This window comes from Carassius carassius, chromosome 26, assembly GCF_963082965.1.
Source record: "Carassius carassius chromosome 26, fCarCar2.1, whole genome shotgun sequence".
Classification (NCBI taxonomy): Eukaryota; Metazoa; Chordata; class Actinopteri; order Cypriniformes; family Cyprinidae; genus Carassius; species Carassius carassius.
In genome coordinates, this window is record NC_081780.1 from 7,805,523 (window position 1) to 7,826,720 (window position 21,198).

At 37.5% G+C, this 21,198-nt stretch overlaps 2 protein-coding genes across 5 annotated transcripts in view; one reads left to right on the top strand and one right to left on the bottom strand.

The window, feature by feature from the left end:
• LOC132105676 (ankyrin repeat and BTB/POZ domain-containing protein 3-A) overlaps positions 1 to 19,520 on the bottom strand; it is a 130,974-nt gene extending 111,454 nt beyond the window's left edge. The window contains exons 1-2 of one of the 3 annotated variants that reach the window (XM_059510970.1): positions 19,390 to 19,520; positions 5,148 to 5,259 (exon numbers count right to left, since the gene is read on the bottom strand). Coding sequence is in view for 2 of the 3 variants with exons in the window: in XM_059510968.1 (XP_059366951.1) it covers positions 2,666 to 3,533 (868 nt within the window). In the remaining variant the exon portion in view is untranslated. Of the gene's footprint in view, positions 1 to 2,665; positions 3,814 to 5,147; positions 5,260 to 19,389 lie in introns of those variants that run through there. The other 2 variants (XM_059510968.1, XM_059510969.1) reach the window with 2 other exon arrangements.
• The window catches only part of LOC132105679 (cryptochrome-1-like), a 140,310-nt gene continuing 130,836 nt past the window's right edge, over positions 11,725 to 21,198 (top strand). For both annotated transcript variants that reach the window (XR_009423977.1, XM_059510976.1), the window contains exons 1-8: positions 11,725 to 12,612; positions 18,564 to 18,672; positions 18,915 to 19,057; positions 19,411 to 19,595; positions 19,772 to 19,860; positions 20,398 to 20,538; positions 20,651 to 20,962; positions 21,040 to 21,191. Coding sequence is in view for 1 of the 2 variants with exons in the window: in XM_059510976.1 (XP_059366959.1) it covers positions 12,455 to 12,612; positions 18,564 to 18,672; positions 18,915 to 19,057; positions 19,411 to 19,595; positions 19,772 to 19,860; positions 20,398 to 20,538; positions 20,651 to 20,962; positions 21,040 to 21,191 (1,289 nt within the window). In the remaining variant the exon portion in view is untranslated. The remainder of the gene's footprint in view (positions 12,613 to 18,563; positions 18,673 to 18,914; positions 19,058 to 19,410; positions 19,596 to 19,771; positions 19,861 to 20,397; positions 20,539 to 20,650; positions 20,963 to 21,039; positions 21,192 to 21,198) is intronic.

The following is a 21,198-nucleotide window of genomic DNA, read 5'->3' on the forward strand; positions in this document are numbered from 1 at the left end:
AATTTTCTGACTGACGTGTAGCCTATATGTGCTTGACAAGTAACAAGTGAAACGACTGCTGTCAGCAACTCATGAAAAACAAATTACACCAAAATCGAGGAGCGAAATTAACAATACATCAATAATAGATGTGGAGGGACAGCTTGAGCACCGAACGAAATTAAAGAGACGCAATATTTTGCGGGAGGCAACAAAACCCCTTCATATCAAGAACTAAAATTACATTTTCTTGGCTTATCTGGGACTCACAGTCTGCTCTTTTCACGGCCCTTTCCGATTTCCACCTCCTACATAAGACACAAAACCCTATCAACAGTCCTTCTAGCTCTTTTATCCTAATATTGGTATCTTCATGCTAATTTTCTTCCAACTTTCTCATTCCACTGTCTCACCTCAAGTCATTTCTCTTTTTCAGTTTCATTTTATTCACCTTTATCACCTCTCTCCATCCAATTCCGACACTGTCATCTTTTCAATTTGTCCCTCCAAATCTTTCGCTTTAACTTTGTCTCTTTGTTCTCCTTTCTTGCAGCAAGAGAGTGCATTATTCCTGCAAATGGTCAGTTGTGTGTGTCGATAATCAACCCTGCTGGGTGGGCCACGGAAAATTGACCATAATCACTATTCAAACAACTATACACTGTTGGACAGTCTTTCTTGTATTCGAGAAGAGTAGGGAGCCGGGCATGAAAAGAACTAGAGTAAAGGGAGAAAATGAGATAATCATTGAGGAGAAACCCACATATATCAATTAATCAACCAATCAGCAACGCATAACAAGCTTGGACGTGCTTATATAAAAAAAGGGCTGTTTTACTGCTTCTAGTCTAGTATAAGTTTGAGACATAGGAGCTGATCACAAACTAGTGCTGTAATTACTGCTGTATTCTGAAAGCTGAAAGCAACACCAATTTACTCCAAAATTGAACCTTCTATGGCCATTTTGACATTGTAAAAAACACAAGAGGCCTTGCAGAAAATCTGCCAAAATCTTGGCATTGGAAAGGCGGCAGATACAAAAAAAAGGAAAAAAAGAAACGAGACGTGAAACAAAGCACTTTTTGGATCACATTATGTTTCATTATATTTTTTGCAATATAATAGTGGCCTTTCATCAGGGACAAATCCAAATCGATTAAAGGAACAAATTACTCCAAAAACGATTACACAAGAGCATCCAGTACATTCTTCAATTACAATAAATGTAAACTGGAGCTTTGATGCATCTATGTAAATGTAAAAGCACCATAAAGAAAAAAATTAGAAAACTAAAAAAATTTAAAACAATTAATGAATTTTTAATAAAATAAATTAAAATGCACTTCAGTTAAAAAAGTTTGGGTTTGGTTAGATTTTTAAAAATTAAAAATAATATTTATACTTACTCACCAAGGGTGCATTTATTTGATCAAAAAAGCTGTTTTCTAGTTTAATGTAACTTAAAAATTAATTTATCACTGTGACAGCAAAGCTGAATTTCAGGCATCAGTTTTCAGTGTCACACGATCAGTCTAATATGATGTTGGTATACTCTCCAACTGTCCATCACATCAGATTTGCAGAGAAAGCACAGGAATGCCTGTGATAATGCAAAGTGTGTCACCTCCTAGAGCTGTGTTATGAATAGCAAAGAGTGCAATTTTATTGCAGGAATCTTTATGGTTTGCCGGAAACTGACTCAACCATAAAACAGACCTAGCCCAAACTGATTGCTCAATGTGTGGTGGTTGTTAATCACATTCAGAAATTGATAGCAACCTTAAATGTTACTTATTAGTCTCCTTGATTATGTCATCAAAATAAGTCCCTCATGGCAGAAACCAAAATCGAGTTTCAACAGGTGAAGGGAAAACGTACTGCGATGCGGCACACAGTGACGCCCTTCCCGTTGTGTTTGCACCTGTTATAGTGTCTAAATGAATAAGAAGTCTGAAAACAAACATCCTGCTGGGACTCACTCATGTCCTCCCACAGAAGTTATTTATCTCCCAGAGAAATAAATAAGTCAACAGTGCTGCAGAGAAGCAGACATCATTTATGAAGCTGGGATCATACACAACAATGTTACCAACCGAGGAGGAGCATGGATCTGATTAAATAAAGATTCACTGTGATGCCACAGAAGAACAGCTCTGGGCTGCACAAAGATCCATTCGCCAAACAGTTCTTAAAACCACTGTTTCTTAGTATATAACTAAAAGTACCTTTTGTGCGAAGTGGATGTTCTAGATGCTAGTATTTTGGATGCATGTTGGCAGCCATTATGAAACACACTTTCAATTGTGCTATCAAAAAAAGAAGCTAAGTAGGAGGTAAGTAGGTAGATGGGTAGAACAACTGCTGACTGACCTCAAAATAGGTTTTTGACTGAGTTTAGGTGCATTTAAATGTAACTGCATCATAAAACCAGCAGGAATCAATGGCAAAAAGTGCATGATTTGGTTAAATAAAAAAGCACATTCTAAATATTCAGGTTGACTAATATTGAGACTAAAATAGGAAAAATTAATTTTAAGGTTAACCAGTTACATTATTATGTATAATTACAAGAAACTAATCCTAAACGTAACCCTATAGTAAGTACATAATAGTACTTGTGTAATTACACCATAAAAACGCCACCTTACAATAAAGTGTAACCTTGAAAAAAGTGTAAAACATTTACCGCTTGCGTTCTTGCCACAAATGAGATGCTGATACGGCTGCAAAAGACCCCACAGCTCCGAGTCGTTATTTATGGCCTGTTCCAGGGACTCCACTGAAAACTTTGGCACTCCGTTCTCCTTCTCCACCAGCGCGCTCCTCTGCACCCGGCTGAACGCCTCTCGGAACAGGCTCTCCATACAGGCGCTTAGGTAGATCGCCGCGTGCTCGTGGATGCGCAGGGCCACCCGGCTATCCACCATCCACCTGAAGAACTTCCCGACGGAGAAGACGAGTCCGCATCGGGCAGACTTGCCCCGGCTGAATTTATCGCCCGTGTTCATGTTGTATAGCGACAGTGCGCTGAGCGCCGCAGTGATGCAGTTCACGGAGATGGTCCACGAGAGGACCATCTTGATGGCGCTCTGGATCTCGTGCTTGGTGCATCTGGCGTAACGCAGACTGAGGCGCTGCGCCTCCCGGGCGATCCTGACCAGCGCGCGGCTGACCAGCGCGGAGAGCTTGGCCAGGATCTCCCGCGACGCGTTCCCCACGCACAGCTCCTCGTCTTTGCGCAGCGCGCCTTCCACCTCTCCAAGACTCCACGGCACGTCCTCCTCCAGCTCGGGCAGTTTGGCGCACTGGCCCGAGCACTCCAGGATCTCCGTGTCTTCCGCCAGGACTGTGTTGACCGTGTCCAAACTGTTGTGTCTGCTGTGCATGGATTCAGTCAAATGCCAGCAGTTGCCCCCATGCGCATACGACAGATGCGTGTCCGAGCAACAGAGCGACACGCTGGACGACCTGAAGGAATCCGCCGCTCCACCATAACCGGAATCGAGCGTTAAATCCTCCAGCGTCCTCGCAGCTGTCTTACCCTTGCCTGCCATGGCTGCACCTCATAATGTTAGGCTTATGCCTGATATTTTAGAGAAAGCCCAAATCGCGTAGCTACCTGTGGCGCGCCCTGTCCTCGAAGCAGTAGAGGAATGTATTGCCAGCAAATTTCACGCGCAAACACAATCTACAAGCGCGCGCAGTGACAGTTCGTTTAGTGTTTTGGTAAGTCACCAGAAAAAAAAAATAAATCTCCAACGCGCGCCTCTGCTCCCAACTTTGGCTTCGTAATTCGAGAGCTCAGAACGCCTTTATCAACCACCGCATCGTTCACAGCAAAACCACTCATCGGGGGAGGAGCTTTGCAAATAAAGCACTCATAGGAGGTGGGGCTATGTACATAAATCCTTCTCAAGGAGGGAGGGACTATGCAAATTAAAATAACTTATGAACAAATCAACATGCTGCCTTTTTTCACTTTCAAAACCTCATGAAAATAGTCTCCTTCTAGTAGTGTCTTTCAAATATTAAAACTGATATCCTTAAAAATCACATAGGCTATATGAGCAAAATGCAGATTTTGATTGAAAAATATTCATCCGTACCTGCATATTTGTACAAACGAATAATTAAATGTTACAGTATTATACAATTGTAAAGAATTATTCTATATGTGATATAATTGCATATGGAACAAGATTATAACCTCATTTAATCTCTTCTAAACAGTCTTCTCTCTTACCATCTCGACATGATTCTCTATATCCGGAGGATGTTTACGCGATGATTCTGAAATTTTAGATCAAAGCAATCGCTTGCACGGCTCTTCTGCACCTTTCATCTGTCTCTATCCATCTAAAATTGAACTCAGGCAATCACTTAAGAATTGTCAAAAAAGTTCTGGAATGAAACAAGCACGCTGCACAAGAATAGATTTAAAAACGTCGAAAGGCTTTGTGTGTTTAATTGTGCAAGTGTTCTAGAGTGAAAATATTCTAATTGTTTTGACGTGAGAAGTCTTGCAGTCTGTCTCCTTATCAAGCTCATTATTAATACGCAGAAAGCGACGTTTGGCTCATTGATGGAGAATTGTTGCGTATCTGGCGCCCTCTCTAGGTGATACTGAGTGATAGCCTTTATTCTGTACTTGACTGGTTACCCTCTCTGCATTTCAACAGCGCACTTGTCCTAATATCAGACTATACCTCTATTCTCACACGGCTAAAAATAAAAAATTTGTGACAGGACAAAAAGAAATACATTAATAAAATAAATTAATCTAGAAAATGATTAAATCACTACATAAAAACAAACATGCTGTTTATAACCATAATTGCCTTTTTATGAATAAAATTTACTACAAAAAAACAACAACAAAAAAAAGTCAAAAATGTGCGCTTTCTCTATCAAAAATCAGTTGCAATCAATGTAACACTGTCTAATATTCTTATTAAAACCACTCTGATCCTTATCTAATTTCCTGTTCATTAAATCAGTAATACAGACAATATTTTTTTCAACAGAAAAAAAACTAACTATATTAGTACTAAAGTGTTTTATGTTATTAAAAGAACTGATTCAACTGACATTCATTATTTGCTATAATAAACACAATTATGCTTTCATTCAAATTTAATCAATTCTACATCATTTATAAATTACTGTACCTTAGATATGCAGTGCTTGTGAATAAATCAGTCTGCAGCAGCAGCAGGCTGGGATACAGAGGTTGTTCTTCTTAATTTCTCCTTCACATGTTCTTCTATGATTGCTTGTTGCCTGGAAACACAAAGGCGACAATGTATTTGGTGCTTATGTGTAGCTCACATAAAAAAAAAATCAATCTTATGTAAACATAGAGACCATTACGGTTATATTAGGACGAAAAAGAACAGTATGAATAAGAAATGTGTAATTAAGTCTAGATCTCCAGATTCATTCCTCATCTGGAAGGTTTAATTAAGTTATACAAATACTATAGTTCATGTTTTATGGTTGGCAATGAATTACATGTAACTTCACACATTCAGACATTTTTCAAGCTACTATTCGGCTGAAACAGCAACATGCATACATAAATGATGTTGCATAGAAAGAAAAATTGTGATGAAATATAAGTATTCTTATAAATAAAAGTGGTAGCAATATGTTATTGCAGTATTTTAAATAAATTAAACATATACATACTTGACATTTGAATGTGGCTCTACCAGAGGTGGAAAGAGTACAAAAATATTCTACTCAAGTAAAAGTACCATTACATTAATGAAATTTTACTTAAGTACAAGTAAAAGTACCAGTCTAAAAATCAACTCAAGTAACAGTAAAAAGTAGCTCATTTAAAATTTACTCAGAGTAAAAATTACTTAGTTACATTTTAACAGTGGGAGGGAGTCAAAAATGGGACAGGCCAAGGGTGTCAAACTCAGTTCCTGGAGGGCCACAGTCCTGCACAGTTTAGATTTAACCCTAATTAAACACACCTGATCCAGCTAATCTAATCATTTAGGTTTATTTGAAAACTACATGATATGTGTGCTGGAGCAGGGTTAGAACTAAACTCTGCAGGGCTACGGCCCTCCAGGAACTGAGTTTGACACCCCTGGGATAGGTCTATTAATCTCAAACTAGTTGTTTTTAATTAAAGGAATCAGTTATTTAGAATAATAAAACATTTGGGCTGTTACCAGGCAAATCAGTATCAACAAACTCATCTTTTAATGCAGAGGAAATGCAGAAGATTCATTGGAAGTGGCATTTAGATGTATTACACTAGTGCAGGACAAGAATGCATTTAACCTGCAGTTACAAATGCATGAATAATGTTTTGATATACAAAACATAAAATGTTGAATACTCATTTGAAATTATAAGAAATTAATTATTTAAAAAAATCAAAATATACTTTAAATGTGATATTAAAATGGCCAGTATGTGTCAGCAAGTCACTGTTAATAAGTGAGTCATTGCGATTGAACCGAATCATTTAAACGGTTGATTCATTCAGGAACGAAACACTGTCACGTTGCTCAGAGACGCAAAACTGTGCTTTGGTGGCTGTGTTTGGAGTTATTTTCTGTTGTAGAAATAGAGCTAAAAAAGGCAATATGGTGTCTAAAACGCAAGTCTCTTAATTAACTTGTTTACTGAACTGTTATATATATATGTATGTATGTATATATTCATGATGATTTTTGGAGGAAAAGACGGCATTCTTTGTGTGATTTTGATTTAATGTATGAAATTATATAAATATGTGAATTTTCTGCCCCTATATCTTCAATTTTGTGATCATTCTAAACATAGGCGCCGATTTATGTTTTTCTCCGTGGGTGCTCAAGGGCGCAAGCCATTTAAAAAATAAAAAAATAGACTAGGCTATTAAAAAAATATTGCATTTCAGAACCTTAGGCTAATGGACAGCGGCCGATACAAACACACACAACAGCGTCACTTCTCAAAAATACAAACAGGATTGGAGATGAAAAGTTTAACTGACACGTAACCGCGAATGCGTTCAGCTTCTTGGGAAATTAATGTTTTGTAAATATTGATTAAAAGACTATTGCGAAAGGACAGCGTTTCCATTAACCGATTGTTGCGACTAAAATAATGAGTTTCTGGGAATGTCTACCTCATTTATGTTTCGAGGTTTCTTTTGATAGTGGCATGGCTTTTCTTTGAGGTTTCGAATCCATTATTCATATAGGCTAAAAAAATATTTTTTTATTTTATGTATTTAACAAAGAACTTGTATTCTGTCCAAAAGTAGGCTACTTTTGTGTCCATTAGTTTTTCCTCTTTTAAACCGTATATAGGCCTATACTTGAGCAGAAAAATGTTCCCATTTAAACCCTGTTACGAACTTTAAGGAGTCTAGGGAATGTACCGTAACATTTACATATTAACGTACTGCTGGGTATGAAATGAGGTGGAAGAACATGACAGACAAAACTTTGAAAGAGAAAAAATACTGGACGTTTATTCACAAAAAGCCAAAGCCACTAGATCCAGTAAAATAATGTCGATATATCAATATTAATAGGTTTGGCTTTTTTTTATAACAAATCTGTCCATTTTAGTCTGATTAATGATTAGTGATTACGGAAAGCATTAAATGATTACATACTCGCACGGCACTGTATAGTGGGGGATGGGACGTTTTCAGAAACGCTGTGATTGGTGGATAGGATATGGAACATGCATGCGACTGGTTATGTCACTGTCACTGACAACAACATAACCAATCACAGTGTGGCAGACGCTTCATAGCGCCAACTGCAATGTTTAATTTTAAATAAATGTAGCCTACTGGCAGTCTGGCACTGGCACACGTGGGTGCTCATTTTCCGTGGGTGCTCGGTATTTTCCGTGGGTGCTCCACGGTATCGGCGCCTATGATTCTAAATGCATTTTAGGAGACTGAATCACACAGTGAAAGAACGCACTATAAGCGCGCACATCATTAAAACAAAAAATATGATATTATCGCAGATGATATATATAGCACAGTCCTCACCACTGTCTTTTTGGCTAATTTGTGCAAAACCTCTTGCTAAAATGTCAAAGCTTCATTTTAACCACCAATGCAACGATGCAATTATTTAGCTTACCTCTACATTCTTGCGAAGGGTTGATGTCTTGTCGAGATTTTATAAGCTGCTAGTTTGGTCTTCCTAAGCAAGTACAGCTTACACTGCATAATAGAGCATATAGAGCATACATATGGCCAGGGGTTCACTTCATTTCCTTCGAGTTCAACTTCAGAATATGACGGGGTTTCGTTTTCAGCGGTGTTTGCACCACTAACGCCTGTTTTGACCGTCTGCATCTTTCTTGTGATTTTAGCGCCAGTTTGCCCTCCTGCCCATTATTTACTGACGTAGTTTCCAGGGAGCGATTTTCTTTTTTCTTTTTTTTTTTTTTTACTCAGTAATTAATGTGTTTTAAAATGTAGCGAAGTACAATACTTTAAACAAAATATACTTAAGTAAAAGTAAAATTACAGATTTAAAAAAATACTTTAAAAAGTATTAGTACACAAAAAAGCTACTCAATTACAGTAACGCGAGTAAATGTAATTCGTTACTTTCCACCTCTGGGCTCTACTAACTCCTTGGTGAGGCAGCATCTAAATTTGATTTCAAATTATTGGCTTACATGATTTTCTTTTCAGCATAATTGACTATATTATATGACCAGCATTTATCCTAAATCAGATCAGTTCAAAATGAGTTTCTACATGTTTTTTTAATAGTGTAACAAAGATTTCATAACATTCTGAATTAGAGGCAGTGTGAATGCAGATAAGTAAAAATAAAGTTTTTCACCCAAAACTAAAAACCTGGTGAAAATGTATAAGCTACATCTAAGATGTAGACAAGTATTGAAAGAGAAATTTATAGTATTACATCACTTGCTTACCAAAGAATTCACTGCAGTGAATGGGTACCGTCAGAATGAGTTCAAACAGCTGATAAAAACAATCACAGGAATCCAGTCAATCAATTAACATCTTGTGAAGTATAAAGCTGCATGTTTGTAAGAAACATTTGTAAGAAACATTAAGGTGTTTTTAACATCAAACTATTGCATTAAAATACAATTTATCTGTCCATCATATTGCTTTATTCAGTGAAAAGTTTGTCTATTCTGAATCAGAAGAGAAATATGCACAGATCAAGTAATTTGTACAAATATGATTATGATGTAAGAGGACTTTTTCAGTGATGGTTTAAAGATAAAATAGCCTATGGCTTGTTCTCTTACAAACATGCAGCTTTTTACTTCAGAAGACATTCACTGATGGACTGGAATCTTGTTGTGGACTATTGCGATATTTTTATCAGCCGTTTGAACTGTCATTCTGATGGCACCCATTCACTGCAGAGGACCCATTGGTAAGAAAGTGATGTAATGTGCAAAATTTCTCTAAATCTGTTCCAATAAAGAAACAATGTCACCTCTAAGATGGCATGATATAAAGTAAATTCTCAGACAATTTAGATTTTTGGGTGAAGTATTCCTTTAATAACAGTTGCTCCTCTGATTTTTGCTTCTCTGACCATATGCTCTTCTATCAAAGGACAAAAAGGTTATCCAGTGATGTCGATCTGAACTTAAAGAGGGGTTGGAAAAAATACATAAAGAGTGTTAAAAAGTGCACATATGATATATTTATTCTTTATAGCTGTGCTTGAAGCTTTAACAGTCCTGGCAAAAAGCAGCATACTGTATACTCTAAAAATTCAAAATATCTGAAATTATACAAATGATCTTATTCCAAAGTGCACACATCCTTGGCTCACAATATAATCCAGCAGCGGCTGCTTTTGATAGTTGTACATGTGTCCATTAATTAATTGGTTCTCAACTCCTGGGGACCCACTGTTCTTCACATTTTGTACAATACTGTGCAAATATTTTCACCAACTAAAAATGGTTTTAAGTCAGTTATTTCTATGTTTTGCTGAAGTGTGTCAGTTGGTAATTTCAGTTTACATTTCCAAACATTATTTTTGTCATTAAATGTAATAATCTAGTGTGATTTTTGTTTGGACAAGGAGTCTGACAGCAGCCAATGCTCCACACAGAGATCTGATCTGATCATCATCATTCTGTCTGGAATAACATGAAGAAACAGAACAAACTGAGACAGATTAAATCCAGAAGAACTGTGGCAATGTCTCCAAAATGCTTCAAGAATCCTGCAAAGCTACAGTGCTGTGCAGAGTTTTAGGCACTTGTGTAAAAATACTGTAAAGTGAGGATGCAGTCAAAAATAATGCCATAAATAGATTTTATTAATTAACTTAAATTAACTTAACCTAAATTAAATCAACATTTGGTGTGACCACACTATGCGTTAAAAAAAGCTTTTGTTCTAGGTGCACTTGCCCATTGTTTTTCAGGTAGCTTAGCAGGTAGGTTTCTTGAAGTGTCTTGGAGACATTACCACAGTTCTTCTGGATTGAGTCTGTCTCAGTTTCTTCATGTTATTCCAGACAGACTGGATGATGATTAGATCAGATCTCTGTGAGGAGCACTGGCTGTTGTCAGACTCCTTTTACAAACAAAAATCTCACTGGATTATTACAATTAATGGCAAAAATAATGTTTGGAAATGTAAACCGATATTTACTACTGACACACTACAGCAAAAGATATAAATAACTGACTTAAAACCATTTTTTTGTTGGTGAAAATGCTAGTAGCCTAAGACTTTTGCACAGTACTGTATGTCTCTCTTATCTTACACACTCGGTTCAGTTCATGGAGCTCCCTTCTAACGAGTTAATGGTTTGAATCGGGAGTGTTAAATAAGAAAGACAAAATGGGCAGAGCAGTGGGAGTTAAGAACCTTAATTGTCCTCAGTGACAACGCGGGAGCATCAAAACTTAAATGTGCAGAGTGCTGGGAAAGCAAAGACCTTACAGTACATGGAGGCGGTTTTTCCCCCATGAAAAGGGACAAAGAGTGACTTATGCTTGATAAGGCAATACATGATATTAAAAGAACCAAAGGGGTATGTAAACATATTTAAAGGACCATTATAATTTTGTAATTTGCAGTATAAGTGTATATCTATTGTTAAATAGCCCAATCATCAACTAAATGGTAAACAAAATGCAATTTTGCTAAAAAATGATAAGAGATGTAAGGAATATGACCAGAATTGTATTCACGCAGATAGCTGTTGCTTTCTATTGTGTGAAGAACGCCAATAAGTCCAGACAATAAATATCTGCCAACTTTTCTTGAAAAATGCAATTTTAACAACACGTCTCAACAGTGCCGTCTTGCTTCATGAAAACACAGCGCACTGACACGAGTTTGCTCATGTCGCTTCGCATGTGCCCATCCGGGTACTCCAGCTCCAGCCAATCAGCTTAGAGGACTGAACACCACTGTCTCTGATGGTCTTCATGGAGTGGCAACGTATAAATCAAACCTTGCAATGTTAATATATGCAGTTTGCACATACATCAATTTTTAATAATGTTTACAAATGTAATTATTATTTTTTATAAAAAACAGCATTGTAATTATATGTATATATGTGCATATTTACATAAACAACATCAAGACTAATGTTCATTCACAATATGTAATGAACAGCATTTTATTAAATAAAACTGGTTAGTGTGTTATTTAATCACACCAAAGGAACGTGACTGAGGATCACTACGTCACACTAGGGCTTGACCAAACAGAACGCGCTATTTCATGTGCGCAATCCACTAGGTGGAGTTTAGTCTACCGATTGAACTGCATGGCTAGAAGTCTATGGAACCTTGACTTTCTCCGTGGGAAAAATATTTACAAGTGGACACAACGTTGAAGGAAACAACCAAGACACGCTGAATACCTAATATGAGACCTGACTTCATGCGGGATATTGCTTTATTTTGCGACAGCTGTCAGTAACGCGGTTACGAAGGGCTCGGGCCAATATTAATATTTACATAATCGCGCTGATTTAGGGCTCGCTCGTCTTTGAATTGACTTCAAATGGAAGACTGCGCGCACTGATATTTAAGTCAACTCACAGATCAACTTGCTTCACAGGCGAGATATAAAACATGTACAGTATTGTTGATTATTTTGGGTAATTCAGAAAAACAAGTTATACAACAGGGAAGTGTAGTTTTAGTTGCGTCCTGGTCCTAAAGCCGGTCGTGTATTCGGCCGTTGCGCGGTATCCAGCGCGCGCCCCAATGCTTCAACTGTGGTCGTGTTCCAAATCATTAGACATGAAGATGGATAGTGTTTTGTTAGAGCAAGGCTAATAATTTTTTTGCAGTATATAATCCACAATCACGCGAATACATAGTGACTTAATTGGATAAGTTGTAATTTTTACGCTTCTGAAAGCAGTTTCTTCTTGGAGCGTGTAGTAAGGCAACGCGAAGGAGGTCTGTATCGAAGCACCCCAGCATACTACAAACGGTTGAAGGGATTTTAAGTGGAGTAATGGTGGTAAACACGGTCCACTGGTTCAGGAAGGGCTTGCGGCTCCACGACAATCCTTCACTCAGAGACTCTATCCAGGGAGCGGACACTGTCCGCTGTGTGTACATCCTCGACCCCTGGTTCGCCGGATCCTCCAACGTCGGGATCAGCAGGTGGAGGTAATGGATCGGACGCCAAATATTAAAATATGTGTGTTTGGAATGCACTGCAAATTCTTATTTGCAGTAGTCTACTAATAATCATTTGTTTCTAACAAAAAATAAATAAATACAAATAATAGGCTACTGTAAATATACTGCAATCTATCTATTATATTATGTTCTAATCTATTTCACTGAATATTTTCTATTCTACTCTTATTATACTTTTTATTTCTAAAATAATTATTGCTAACATTTTACAATTACATACATTAATGCATTAAGCAAAATTAACAAAGCAAACTGTAAAAAATGTATTACTCATCATTATTCATGTTATTTAGTAAAAATACAACTGTTCATTGTCAGTTCATGTTAACTTGGGTCCATTATAATAATATAATCAATATAAAACTACTGAAAGATTGCAGCTTGTCCATCAGTGTCAGGGCACTTCTGAATAGGTTTCTAAATGACATTGTAATGAAACACTGACTTATACAAAGTCAAGGTTTATATGTAAGGCTATTTTAGTTTTTAAAGAGGAGCCAAAATGTGTTCATAAACTTTTTCTGACCCTGTGTCCCAGTGATGTCACAGATAAAACTCAACCACGTAAACTGTCAGTGAGTTGCTGCTTAATGCTCAGCACGTGGAGGTTTATATTTGGGCAATGGTTAGACTATTGAAATCGCATTCCAGTAATATTAAAATTAAATATTTAAAGACTATATATATATACATATATATATTTATATTTTTTCATATCCATAAAGTTGCATATACAAAAAGCTTCACAAATGCATTAGTCTCTGTTTTGTGTTCTTGTACTACAAGAAGCATTACATAATACAGACCCTTGCATCAGTCTTCCAAACCCATGCTTGCTTACTATACATCTCTTAAACTCTTAAAGGGATAGTTTATCCATAAAAGAATATATGTCTTTATTTACTTACCCTTATGTAGTTTCCAACTCAGAACACAAGGAGTTCTGAAAAATGTGCTCTTCAATGAAATAAAAGTAGATGGGAACTTGAGCCTGTAAGCTGCAAAACGGACAAAAAGTATCACTATATACAAGTCTTATGATTGATTTGAGTGATAAACAGACTGAAATGTAATATTCACTCCAAATCTAGCTTGATTGTATGGAAAAGACCAGCTTGGACATTCTATAATATCTCTATCATGTGGCTCAGTGGTAGAGCATTGCATTAGCAGCGCAAAAGGTCATGGGATCAATTGCCGGGGAACACACATACTGGTAAAAAAACAAAAAAAAAAAACAATATAAGTCGCGTCTGATAAATTTATAAATATCTCTTTTTGTGATTCACGTTAGAAAGTAAATGATATGGGTGTTGAACAACCAGGGATGAGTAAATGACACAACTGTGCTGTTTTAAAAAGCTTTTTACACCCTGTGCAATATATCCAATCACTGTAGCGTGTGTGTGCAAGGCCTAAAAAAAAAAAGTTTGGTTCCGGTTGGTTGTCAGTTGAGGTCATTGGTCGGTAGGGATTTATTTTTTTAAAAAAAATTTTTTTTTTTCTCCAGTGGCAGTTTTACACACACACACACACACACACACACACACACACACACACACACACACACGCGCGCGCTGATTTTAAATGTGTGTACCGGTACTTTTACGACAGTGATTCTGTATTCCCGTTTAAAGTCTGTTGTTGCCATAGACACGCAAAACGCACACACACACACAAAAAGCCTTCGCGGGAGTTTGACAGGCGATCTCATAGTAGATTAACATGGAGGATTTGAACTTGAAAAACGGAGTGTACAGACATCTTTTTGTAGTCAAACAACATTCTTTATGATGTTAATTTATGTGGTTTATTTGATTTTGATGCTATAAATTAACTAGAAGCAAGAGACGATCAGTTAGTTTTAACTGATGATCTAACTTACAGCGATCTGTTCGACACATTCAAGAGCCACAAAACGGTATTTATTGTTTACATTTCTTTAAAAAATGACCACATTTGAAAGGTGAAATAACCAAATGAGACTTTGTTTCATATTAAAAGTAAGCTGGTAATGTTAATGTCCTGTCTGTCAGCATGTTGTCAGTGCCCTCTCTGTTCCGCGATATATTGTTGACCCCCCCCCCCCCCCCCCCGTTTCTCTTAATGTTACGATTTCCAAACCTTAAGTTATAGCTCACTTTAGGAATTGACAGTTAAAGGGTTTTGATGCAATACTTAATGGTTTTTAACGGATTACTTAAGTGTAAAACAGCATTTAAAGGAAACTGTAATTTAATTAACGATGTGTGAAAGACCGTTCTTCCCCAGTCTCATAAAATAAATTTGGGTCGCACATAAATTGACAGGGTCGGTCGGAAACCGGAACTAAACAATTTTTTTTTTAGGCCCAAGTATGTCAATTTCTATAAATGCATGTAGGCACACACTCGAAGTGAGGCCTATTGCTGGACAACACCGCTGATCTGATTGCATGCTGGGTGATGATGCAACAGATGTAACAGTGTCTCCCACCTTCATCTCGCCCTCTTGTGTCTCCATTGTGTTGGGAACTGAAATCCGTCAGTGTGTTATAGAGGGTGATCATAATGACTGCTACAAAATGTTTTATAATGTGCTCAGCTGTGGTGACCTATTTTATTCACCATAGAATCAAAATAGGCTCTGGTACCACCCTAGTTTACATAAACTGAGAAAGTTAGTAAAATTTTCAAGATATAAAATAATAAAGTGAAAACAATAGGTTTTAGATTTTTTAATACGCTTGGTTACTGAATCTTTTCCTGGCTCTGTAAAATCAGTCTAATAAAGGACAAGTATATGAAATCAGAATAATTATGCATGGCTTTGGTAAATTGACGAGTTGATTTTGGAAAAAATTAAAACTGTAGTGCACATTCATAAAAGTGACTGCAAACATACAACACAAAGTTGATGGACTTTGATTTTACATTTGAACTTGATGCACCATATCATCTCTGCAATCATTACAACAATGATGCAGTTTGTCCTATAATATGATACTGTGGTTCTCTGTCTGACCCGGGTTCTGTTTGTGTGTCACTGGGTCAGACGACTGGGAGACAACGGTCTTTGATTCTGATCATACGGCTGTGAGTCAATGACAAAGAGAGGGAGTCTACGGCTTAGACAGGGATTTACACATCATCACTGACTGCGTGCAGAGGACAATGTTTCCTGCGAGCAGATGCGGAGAAGGCAGGATCATACAACAGTATGGAAATAAAAAGACAGATGTTTTGTTGCATAATGAATCATCTGTGAACGAGCATATACACTTAGATCCAAAACAGAGCATGTTGAAAGTGTGGGATCTTTTTCCATGTTAGAATTTCGAAAATGTAAAAAATGTTAAATGACCCATGAAAAAAAAAACAGATTCTGAACTATTTCTAGACTTCTGGTCCCCACTGTTTTAGTTGAGCTGTCAGCCTCTAAACGCAGCTGTTTCTAATCAGAGTAGTAACGTTTGTATGGTGTGCTGCATCCTGCTACATGTGGGCTGCATTATTAGGTGTATTTTCTACCGCTCAAAAGTTTGTCAGTAAGATTAGTTGGAGTTTTTCTGAAAGAAATTAATACTTTTATTCAGCAAGAATGCATTAATTTAGAAGTTAATCACAGTAAATACATTTATATTGTTACAATAGATAGATTTCAAATTAATGCTGTAATTTCAAGCTTTCTATTTATCAAAGAATCCTTAGAAAATGTAGCTTGATTTTCAAAAACATAACAGGCAGCACAACTATTTTTAACACTGATAACACTAAGTATAAGTATATATAATTCTATCAGAGAACCATGATGAATCATCCTCAAACAGACCATAATCCGTGTGATGCTAAATAAATATTTAATTTGCCAATCTGTAGGGCACCAGGGTACTTTTTTTAGCATCTTATGGTTAGTTTTACAGTCCAGAGAGATACAAATATCATATATCACGAATATCATATATCAAATGGAATTAGGTTTTTGAATTGAAGATTATGTAAAACTGGACATATTCATATTCCAAGACATATTCAGCTAGTGTCTGCACTAAGACCCAGACAGGAATTCTCCAAATGCATATTACGTAACATCTTTTGTCTGACAGTGATAACACCGTAGTTTTAGAGAGCTTTCATTTGAGATCAAGTATAGTTTGGCCAGGATTATCCGAGGTTGTCTAGTTGTTGAGGAGAGTTCAGCTCTGGAGACTGGAGTTTTTCACTTACTCAGCTCGAGGTTATGTGAGATCCTGCAGACAATAGGAACTAGGAACTGGGTTTCTGGGTCAGTAACACACCGCATCATGGCCAAGTGCTCTTCAGTTTGTTGTTGCGAGCTACTTTAAAAGATCCATTGGGTTTTCTGCACCACTTTTCAATAGCACTACACCGGAAATGAAACCTTCTGTACATTATGTGAACAAATTTCTCACATGACGTGGTTCTTTTGGTAAATTTACCCAATTTACCAATGGGAAAATAAATCTAAAATACTTAAGTCTTCATCTAATATATGGACTGAATTAAATTGAATTGAAAACTCACTATTTCACTGAATCAACATAATATTCAATTATTCATTGTATCATAATTGGCATCATTTAATAAATTCCCATCCAGTGCTTAGAAAAAGAAGAAATCATTCACATATGAAAGCCACACTAATAATGGGACACAAAATATTCCTAAAATAGTGCTAAAACACTCTATTATTCACATAAGAACACATTAAAATCCCTCACAATACATTACTAACCTTGTATCATTGCTCCCGCAACCACCCACATTATTCTCATTTTACACAGGACTGCACCATTCATAGTTTATTCACTAAATGTTCCTGTAGCTCAAATGGTAGAATATGGTGCAAGCAAATGCCACGGATGAATAATTGTAAACGTAAGGTCTTGTTTACAAGTTACGTGGTTTAGGATGAAATAATCACTGGATGTTTCCAAGGTTCAAAACCTCGAAAGTTATTCATTTTTGTGTTCAGCAGAACAGTGAATTCAAGGTCATTGGAATGCATCTCAAGAATGATGAATGAGTGTTTGTACATGCATAATTACAACTATATAAGGGCGACAACCTTTTTTAATTTCGGCTCAGTGCATAATAAACATATCAATGTTCAGTTAGCAGTTACCAGTGGTGCCAAACTGAGTCATCTGTTCTGTATTTCCTTATGTTTTTCCCCTTTTTTGCAAAGCAGGAATGGAGTAATTAAATCAGTTAGCATCACGATGTATCAAGATTTATAATGACTTATGTCTTTATAATATATATATATAACTTTATATTTACAAAAATATAATTATTTTTCGATAAAGCAACTTTAAAATGTTTGAGTGTTTACAAATAAAAAAAATTGAGAATTTAATTTTGTCATATTGTTTTTTTTTTAAAGTGTAAAACATGGTCGAAACCTTTTGCAGTACATTGTAGCTTCAGCAAGTAATAATCTATAATTATTTTAGCAGTTATTCTGTCAGCATATAGTTTATATTTTCACCCTATATCTGATCAATGCCTTGCCCTCTTTGAAATGTTTTACACGTCAATATATTCTGTTGCACAGTGCAATAGCATTGCAATAGTTATTGTGAGAGTATAACTGCCTTATTATTAGATTTATATTAGTGAAAAGTGAAAGTGAAAGTGACGTGACATTCAGCCAAGTATGGTGACCCATACTCAGAATTTGTGCTCTGCATTTAACCCATCCAAAGTGCACACACACAGAGCAGTGAACACACACACACACTGTGAACACACACCCAGAGCAGTGGGCAGCCATTTATGCTGCGGCGCCCGGGGAGCAGTTGAGGGTTCAGTGCCTTGCTCAAGGGCACCTAAGTCGTGGTATTGAAGGTGGATATTATGTGCATATTATTTGTCAGTATGTGGCTATAAATACATGTCATGTCTTTTGTTGCTCAGGTTTTTACTGCAGTGTTTGGAAGACTTGGATGCCAGCCTCCGCAAACTCAACTCACGACTCTTTGTTATCCGTGGCCAACCTACCGATGTCTTCCCCAGGCTCTTTAAGGTTTCAGTTGACTGAATTGTTTTGTAATAATAGTAATAATCTTGCACCAGAGAAACATTTTTGATTTATGAAATATCCTGGATTAGAAAGAACAACAACAACAAAAAAAGCTCTTTAAATGTGACATTTTCATCTAATCTTTCTAATCATGTGGTGACTTGGCTCTCTCTCTCTCTTACTATTGTGTGTCTATGAGTGAATATTTGACTCCCCCTAATGGTCTGATTTTGTAATGCATCCAGGAGTGGAACATTACTCGTCTGTCCTACGAGTACGACTCAGAGCCATTTGGAAAGGAGCGAGACGCGGCCATCAAGAAGCTGGCCAGTGAGGCAGGTGTGGAGGTGATAGTTCGCATCTCTCACACACTCTACGATCTGGACCAGTAAGTACTTCTAAATCCATCCAATTTTTGTTGTAACCGACCTTTTGCTAAGCTCTGCCCCCTTGAATGCCACTGCTTGCTTTAACAGCACTTTCCTAAATCATTATGCCAATTTTAAACATGTATGTAAGTCCCACTGCAGCAACGTGTTATTGTATTTTTACCTCTATAAAATTCTGTCTGTACTCAACCCCTATTCAAACACACTCAGACTGCCATAGACTGACATTTGAAAAGATCAAAAGCTTGTCTGATGTGGTGGATGGCATCAGTTGGCCAGTAACATTTTTAAGGCAGAGTCCACTGTAACTGATATTCTTTTTCTTACTCACTGGTGGATTTTCGTCTCTCAGGATCATCGAGCTGAATGGAGGCCAGTCTCCGCTCACGTACAAGCGCTTCCAGACCCTCATCAGCAGGATGGAGGCGGTGGAGACCCCGGCAGAGACCATCACAGCAGAAGTCATGGGGCTGTGCACCACGCCGGTCTCTGAAGACCACGATGAGAAGTTCGGGGTTCCTTCTTTGGAAGAGCTTGGTTAGTCTGCTATCTTTCAAAAAATAGCTTCAAAGTTAAAATGTGTGGAATACTAAACTACTCACCTACATGAAGTATGCATTACATCCTTAAACATCAATCAGTCAAACGGTCTTTATGTTTGAAACTTTCCCTGTAAAAATGGGAATTGCTGATGAATTGTTTTTCTGGAACAGGCTTTGACACAGAAGGTCTGTCCTCAGCTGTGTGGCCTGGAGGAGAAACAGAGGCCCTCACTCGTCTGGAGAGGCACCTGGAGAGGAAGGTTGGAGACACTCCATGAATCACACATTTATAGCTGTAGGATTGAAATGTTATAAATATAACTAAACAAATTATAAAAATTCAGAAATCTGCTTTTTTATTGAAAACAATGACATTTAGTGAGTTGATAATAATCTGACCCATTTTAGCTGATGCTTTCCAGATGATCATATATTATTCTTTAAAAATAATCCTCACCATCTACACTAACATTCAGATTTTGGTGTCATTTTTATTTATTTAATTATTTTATTCTACTTTTATTCAGCAAGAATGATGTACAGTGAATGTACTGTGATAGTATACTGTTTTTACTGTATTTTTGATCAAATAAATGCAGCTTTGGTGAGCATAAGAGACTTCTTTCAGATACATTCAAAATCATACCAACCCCAATCTTTTGAGTCGTGGTGTATGTTTACCTTATAACTTGTTCAACAAATCACAGAAAACAAGATTATAAGTCAAGCTGACCACTGGCTTATTGACAAGCGCTGTAAATTAATGATTCTCTCATAACCAACTTTTTTGTTTCTAGGCTTGGGTTGCCAACTTTGAGCGTCCAAGAATGAATGCCAATTCACTGTTGGCCAGTCCCACTGGCCTCAGTCCATATTTAAGATTCGGCTGCCTCTCCTGTCGACTTTTCTACTTCAAACTCACAGACCTCTACAGAAAGGTCAGCACGTTATCATATCTGTATGTCACTGTACTTCAAATGACATGGCTAATGTTAAACGGACATGGGGAACATGTAGAGAGTTAGCTGAATGATAACCTTTTCCCCACAGGTCAAAAAGAACAGCTCACCTCCTCTGTCCCTCTATGGCCAATTACTGTGGCGTGAATTCTTCTACACGGCTGCCACCAACAACCCATGCTTTGACAAGATGGAAGGCAATCCTATTTGCGTGCAGATCCCATGGGACAAAAACCCGGAGGCTTTGGCCAAGTGGGCTGAGGGCAGGACTGGTTTCCCCTGGATCGATGCCATCATGACCCAACTGAGACAAGAGGGCTGGATCCACCATCTGGCCCGACACGCAGTCGCTTGTTTCCTCACCCGCGGAGACCTGTGGATCAGCTGGGAGGAGGGCATGAAAGTATGAGGAGCTCATGATTGTGATTTTACTAATATGACAACTTCAGTGGCAGCACTCACATGCACATGTCTTCATAGGTTTTCGAGGAGCTGTTGCTGGACGCAGACTGGAGCGTGAATGCAGGAAGCTGGATGTGGTTGTCCTGTAGCTCCTTCTTCCAGCAATTCTTCCACTGCTACTGTCCCGTGGGCTTCGGCCGCCGCACAGACCCCAACGGAGACTACATACGGTTAGTT